Source organism: Sus scrofa, chromosome 2 (genome assembly GCF_000003025.6).
Source record: "Sus scrofa isolate TJ Tabasco breed Duroc chromosome 2, Sscrofa11.1, whole genome shotgun sequence".
Lineage (NCBI taxonomy): Eukaryota > Metazoa > Chordata > Mammalia > Artiodactyla > Suidae > Sus > Sus scrofa.
This window is the reverse complement of record NC_010444.4, coordinates 2367975-2375166: the sequence shown is the minus strand read 5'-3', so window position 1 is coordinate 2375166 and position 7192 is coordinate 2367975. Positions and strand designations below refer to the sequence as shown.

The 7192-nt window shown below is 55.1% G+C and overlaps 1 protein-coding gene across 3 annotated transcripts in view; it reads left to right on the top strand.

The window, feature by feature from the left end:
- The window catches only part of NADSYN1 (NAD synthetase 1), a 37564-nt gene continuing 33182 nt past the window's right edge, over positions 2811-7192 (top strand). The window contains exons 1-3 of one of the 3 annotated variants that reach the window (XM_021082640.1): positions 2811-3060; positions 3949-4009; positions 5784-5900. In XM_021082640.1, coding sequence (XP_020938299.1) covers positions 2976-3060; positions 3949-4009; positions 5784-5900 — 263 coding nt within the window. In that variant the 5' untranslated portion in view covers positions 2811-2975. The remainder of the gene's footprint in view (positions 3061-3948; positions 4010-5783; positions 5901-7192) is intronic. The other 2 variants (XR_002341406.1, XM_021082641.1) reach the window with 2 other exon arrangements.

Below are 7192 nucleotides of genomic sequence, written 5' to 3'. Positions count from 1 at the left end.
CTGTCCATATTCAGTTTCCTCCAGGTGTCCCACCCGTGTCTTTTACAGCGCCTTTGAAAATCCGGGATCCAATCCAAGAACCACACTGTGCATTGAGGGACCGCAGCTCCTCGGGTTTAATCCAGAGCCCGCACCGCCAGTGCTTTCTGTTTTGTTTTATTGCATCTTTTCCGTCTGTGACCACGCCAAGGCCAGCTTTTTGCAAAGTCTCTCCATTTGGACGGGGCTGTTTTTCTCCTCGTCCTTGCATTCAGGATCTGCGTTTGAGGGCAAGATAACAAACCCCAGAGGCGTCGTGCCCTCACGCATCATGGTGATGACGGAGAGACAGCACTGGGTGGCAGCTTGGAGCGAGATCTTAACGTTCTGCTCAGGAACTGAACCTGGGCAGCCTGATTGAAAACCAGGAATTCTAGCCACTCTGCTAACTAGAGCCTAAAAGCAGAATGGCCCTGATTCTTGCCCCCAGTGAAAGCAAGAATGTTTCAAGGAAGCATAGATTGCAAAAATAGGTAAAACATTTTATTGTTAGGGACGCAGTACAACGTGTGGGACGGCGCACGGAGAAGTGGTTTATTTAAGTCAGAAGCAAAGCAGTAACACACACCCCAAAGAGAGGTGGGGGTGCAGGTGTCCCCCGAGTGAGAAGTGCACCAGGGAGGTGATTATACAGTGATTTTAAATAGTTTATATAGTTCTTCAGGTCTGTTTACCTTTAGCCAATTATCTTAATTTATCTCTCACCCCTGACTGCACACAGGACCCTCCCCGACAAGTGTGAGCACCTTTTGGCAAAGATGGATTCCAGCGCAAAGGGTGCCGGGACGGTATCCAGACTTACTATGGCCTGGCGCCCCTCCCTTTCCGACCCTTAGGAGTCTTACTGCGCATGTGTAACTGGGGGGGGGTCTCCTTGACCCACCGAAGTGGTCATCTGATCTTTCCATTGCAGCCGAGCTCAGCTCCTGCAATTCGCTTTTTCCTTGAGCCTCAGAGAGAAACAAGGCAACAAGTCCCAGCTGTTCTCAGCACGGGGGCCGGTCACCGTCACCTCCAAGCTCAACAGCAGGAGGCAACGTGGTGTCACTTTCACTTTGTCCCCTTGTTGACGGTAAGTCTGAGAGTGAGGCTCAGATGGTTTCTGCCAGGAGTCTCCATTGCTCCTTTTATGATTACTGAGTCATCTGCGGAATGGCTGAGACTGTGTAAATGCACGGCCTCCAAAGACGCTTCGTCCAGGAATCTAGCATTTAACGATGACTCCTGCCTGAGTCAAACTCCCCGATGCAAAAGGGCAATATTTTCTAACCTCACTGGCATTTTTCTGTAAAGAATTTCCCTCTCTTATTTCATTTTTTTGTCAACACGGAGCAATAGATTTTTTTGCATATGGAGTTATGATCCTGAACTTTCACTTCCTTTTTTTTTTTTTCTGTTTTGGCTGCCTTGTGGCCTATGGAGTTCCCAGGCCAGGGATCAGACTCAAGATGCAGTTGTGACCTATGCAGAAACTGTGGCAACGCGGGATCCTTTAACCCACTGTGCAGGCCAGGGATTGAACCTGTCCCAGCGCTGCAGAGACGCCAGCCAACCTGTTGTGAAACAGCAGGAACTTTTTTTTTTTTTTCTTTTTCCATTTACTTTTTTTTGAAGTCATTATCTTTGGATATTCAGTTTGTCCCATATTTGGCCAGTGGGAACCCCTTCAACTGACTCTTTTTTCCCCCAAATAATATATTCCCCCCATTTTTCAAGAACGTCCTTATTTTCTGCTGCAACCAGACCCTGGAGGATTTGCTCCTTCCTTCTCAGAAGCACAGAACCAGCCATTGTTGGCAGGAGATACCTGAGCAAAGGCCAGAAAGAGCTGAGAGATTTCTGGGAATGAAAACTACCCCCGAGGGTTGAAGTGAAGTGTTATGAATTAACACATGAACATTTTTGTGCTTTTCCGAAATTTCCAAATTTTCCATCACGAACAAGGATGACTTTATCAACGAAACAAGTCTGAAAACGCGTACCTGCGGCAGAGGCAGCCTTGCAAACCGGGAGAAAAGGATGACCTGTCCATCCAGGATGGTCAGCCAGCTACTTGCTCCTGTGGGGAAAGGATGGATTCCTACCCTAAGGGAACTAAAGGCTGGAAGGCGAAAAGGAAACTTGAAAAACCGCTGGAGTGAACAGGTTCAAATGCGGCGGGAGAGAACACTGTCATCAGTATGATAACACCACGCAGTTATCATACTGAGTAAGGCTGCGCATCTATGTTCCCTGGCAGGCAAGCCTGGGTGGGTGTAAGTGCGTATGTGCTGGCACAACGCTGCTGGTAACTTCAGTGTCCTTCTGTTTATGAACGGTTCACGAGCGCTTTCTTCCTCCCACGGGATGCCAAGTGCAGAAAAAAGGAACCCAACATAACTAATATTACAGAGGAAACACCCAAATTGCACAAGGGCATTACGACGCAGTTTGCAGGGAGCTGTGGATAAAACAGGGGCGGTGGGCAGCGCTCCCGGACCTGGCGACACAGTTCCGCCCACCTGGGTCAGCGTAGGGGCGGCGCGGGCTGGGCGTGCTGCGCATGGGCACACGCCTTTCAGTGGGGCGCCCTTCTGCGCAGGCGCGGCGGTGAGGGGCGCTCGCGGGCGGGGCGGGGTGAGCTGGGGGTCACGGCCGGGCGATCTGGGGGCGTGGCCTGACGCCACCAGCTCTGCGGTCCTGTCTGGGTCTCCGCTCTTCCGGCGGGGCGGGGCGAGCCGGGGGCGGGGCGGGGCGAGCCGGGGGCGGGGCGGGGCGGTCGGGGGCGGGGCCGGGCGGGGCCGGGCTACCTGGGGCGTGACGCCGCCGTCCTGTCCCTGCAAGGCCTGGCCCGATCCCGCGGGGCGACCCGGAAGGGCTGGACCCGCCAGCGACTCTCGCTAGGATAGAAAAACTCGCTGTCCGGCCGGCCTTTCGCGCGGGCTCCTGCAGCCAGGATGGGCCGGAAGGTGACCGTGGCCACCTGCGCGCTCAACCAGTGGGCCCTGGACTTCGAGGGCAATTTGCAAAGGATTTTAAAGAGTGAGTCTGGGGGCGGCTGGGGAGGAGGATTGGAGGTCCGTTCTGGCCGGCCCGGCTTGCTTGTGGCCCTCAGACAGCCTTGCTCTGGAGAAAGTCGCCCGGGGCGTGGGGACAGATAAGATACCCTATCTTACCGTGACTAGGTCCGTGCTGTACGAGCCCAGGTCCCTGTGAATAGGGGGTGGGTAACAGTGCCTGGGGACACGAGGAATGGACACGCGGTAAGACGAGTGAGGCCGTGGAGGTCGAGATGGGAGGGGCGAGCCTGTCCTCAACTATCCCTGGGGTCTCTGGTGGCATTTCGAGAGCTGAGCTGCCCAGAGGTGTGTGAGGGGAGAGAGAGAGGGCGGCCAAGCCCCCGCGGGGAAGTCTTGAAGAAAAGCCCACGGTGGGCGGGTCCCTGATGCCTGAGGACCTTCCTGGGGGGTGGACATTGAGGAAAACCCACCCAAAGAGGGAGGGGGTGGGGCGAGCCCACCAGCTCAGAGACGGGGGTGTGGTCCTGTGTGTGGGGTCGCCATGCAGTTATCGTTTTTTGCATCCTCTTTGAGTTTGCACTGTTCACACCTAAACCTGCAGTGGGGGCTGCCCGAGTTGGATGGTGCCCCCTGCTGGTGCCTTCGGGTCCTGCTTCCTCCCCACACCTGATCTTCTGCATCGGCTGTTATTAACCCGCCAGGGTGTGACCCCATGGCCTCCCTCCCCCGCCCCTTGGTGCTAAAGGTCAGCCCTGCAGGCCCTGCCTGGATCTCACTCCCGCCGCTGTCAGCAGGGTCTGGGAGGTGACCTTTGGTTTCTTAAGACACCCACGGCTGCGGTTTTGAGTCCGCCTTTGGACACATTGGCGGTGCTGAAGTTGCCCCTCTTCCTCTCTCTTTGTACATGTAGGTATTGAAATTGCGAAACACAAAGGAGCAAAATACAGGCTTGGACCGGAGCTGGAAATATGGTGAGAGCAGAGAACACAGACACCCCCCCCCAGGACGGGCAGGTAGAGGCGTCTGTGTCAGCTCCTCTTGGCCGAGAGGGTATTGAGGGCCTCAGACACGCAGGCCCTTTTTCGGGACCCTCAGAAACCCGAGTGGGCCCGCTTGGTGCCCTCAAACAAGAGCAGGCCCGGCAGGGCTGGGAGAGCCTCGCTTCCTACGTCGAGCAGCATCGGAGCTCATGAAGGAGCTGACTCGTCGCAGTCTGCGCGGCTTTCTTTCTTTTTTTTTTAGGGCTGCACACACAGCATATGGAGGTTTCCTGGCTAGGGGTTGAATTGGAGCTGCAGCTGCCAGCCTGCACCACAGCCATGGCACCACGTGGCAGGATCCAAGCCACGTCTGTGACCTACCCACAGCCCACGGCAACACCAGATCCCCTACCCACTGAGCGAGGCCAGGGAAAGCTGTGGCTGGATGTCAGGCCTTGGGCTGGTGTTTTTTTTTTTATCACATGTGGCCTGGGAGGTAAGGGAGTGACGGCCTCTGAAGCAGGAATCTGTCCTTGGAGAGGAAGGGACAGGAAGCTGGACAGGAAGGGACAGGAAGGGAGAGGAAGCTGGATCCCTCACGGGGTAGCTCCTGACTCCAGGTCGCTCATCTAAGAACCAGGCTCTCCCTCGTCTCAGGACCAGAGGCCGAGAGGCACGCCTTCCAGGCATAAGGGTGGCAAAGGCGGGTTGGGGGGTTGCGTTCGTGTGTGCAAAGTTTGCCTAAGACTTGCACCATCACTTCCAGGCCACTTAAACACATTTCCAAAGATGCTTTTTCCAAATGAGGGCACATCCACAGGCTCTGGAGGTTAGAACACGGACACGTGTTTTGAGGGGACACCATTCAGCCCGCTTCAGACTTAAGGAACAATAGCAAGAACCTCGGGGAGTTCCCGTAGTGGCGCAGTGGTTAACGAATCCGACTAGGAACCATGAGGTTGCGGGTTCGATCCCTGCGCTTGCTCAGGGGGTTAACGATCTGGCGTTGCTGCGAGCTGTGGTGTAGGTTGCAGACGCGGCTCAGATCCTGCGTTGCTGTGGCTCTGATGTAGGCCGGTGGCTACGGCTCCCATTAGACCCCTAGCCTGGGAACCTCCATATGCCGCGGGAGCGGCCCAAAGAAATAGCAAAAAGACAAAAAAATAAATAAATAAATAAATAAATAAATAAATAAAGAAGTAATCCTAGGAGTTCCCTTGTGGCACAGCAAGTTAAGGATCCAGCACTGGCACTGCAGCAGTTTGGGTACTGCTGTGATTTGAGTTTGACCCCTGACTGGGAAATTCCATGTGCTGTGGGTACAGCCAAAAAAAAAAAAAAAAAAGAACCTCGGGCGTCCGGTGGGGGTGGCATTTGAACAGTTACTCACGGTCCTTTTGCCTGTGGGATGTTTCTCTCTGGTCCAGCTTTGCTTCCTTTGCATCCCTTTCTTGCAGATGAGTGTGATTTGGGCCACATTAAAGTTTAAAAAAAAAAAAGTCAAGGGTCGGGGAAGAAAAAGAATTTCTCATAGGAACTGAAAACCATGAGACATGGATGGGGCCCAGGCCATTTATTTCCAAGAAGAAGCATCTTTTCTTTTTTCTCTGCTCACGATAGACTCTCCCGGGAGGCTTTATAAAGAGAAGCGTGCCTGGGTTGCACCTCTGCGTGTTCTGATCCCACTGGCCCCTGCGCCCCTGCCCCGCCCCCAGCCCACCTGGTGTGGCTCAGGGCCTCACCTGGCCGCTCCCTCCCTCTGCAGCGGCTACGGATGCTGGGACCATTATTATGAGTCGGACACCCTCCTGCATTCGCTCCAGGTCCTGGCTGCCCTTTTGGAATCTCCGGTCACTCAGGATATCATCTGTGACGTGGGAATGTGAGTGTCAGCGTGAGCGCGTGGGGAGGCGAGCGCGGAAAGAGGCAGGTTCGAGGGCGTGGGCCATCCAGTGCCATCCTGGCGTCAGGGAGGGGGAAGCTGCACATTTCGGGGATCCGGAAGGCTCTGTAGAGAAGTGGGCTTTGCCCCCTCCTCACCCTGCGGACAGCCGATACCCCCCGCGGAGGCAGCTCTTGGGAGATTTTGCGTATGTTCTTCCAGAAGCTCCTGTGCCATGTGGGGACACACGTTGCACAAGTGGGAGCCCAGGCCCTCCCATCACACACACAGCCCTTTCTTTACTTCATGGTGAGTCTCTGGATGGTTCCCCATCCCTCCATGTTGACGGGCTGGCCATAGCGTTCCAGACGGTGTAGGTTCCATAGATGGAAGTCCATAGCTGCAGCTTCCACGGGTATGTATGCCCATGGTGGAGGTTCCATAGACGCAGCTTCCGTCAGTCTGGGTGTATGTGGTGGGGGTGTGTACAGACGAGGCCCATAGTTGTGGGTCCCATAGCTGTAGATGTATAAGGTATAGGTGTGTACAGTAGAGAGCTGTAGCTGTAGGTCCGTGACTCTAGGTTCCGTCAGTCCAGGTGGATAGGGTGTAGGTAGACATCGAGGAGGACCATAGGTGTAGATGTGTATATACCATGTGTATATACACAGGTATACACGGCGGAGGTCCCTGGGTGTAGGTGCGTATATACGGGTATATACGGCGGAGGTCCCCGTGGTGTAGGTGCGTATGTACAGGTATATACGGCGGAGGTCCCCATGGTGTAGGTGTGTATACACAGGTGTGTACGGCGGAGGTCCCCGTGGTGTAGGTGTGTATACCCGTGGTGTAGGTGCGTATACACAGGTACATACGGTGGAGGTCCCCGTGGTGTAGGTGCCTATACACGGGTGTGTACGGCGGAGGTCCCCGTGGCGTAGGTGCGTATACACGGCTGCGTACGGCGGAGGTCCCCGTGGCGTAGTTTCCGCAGATGCAGCTTCCGTAAGTGCCGACACACACAGCGTGGGCACCAGAGGCGCAGGTCCACGTGGTTTACAGGCCGACCTCGGAGGCCTTGCAGGTTCGGTTCCAGACCGCGACAGTAGGCGAATGGAGCCGGAGAGAGCGTCCTGCGTTTTTGGTTTCCCGGCGCATGTGGGACTCGTGCTTCTGTGGTTGTGTGGTCTGTTAGGTGCTTAGTAACGTTGTGTCTGATGGATGGATACACAGATACCCACCTTCCTTTAAAAGTCCTTTAGGGCTGAAAAATGCTAACTAGCAGCCGACCC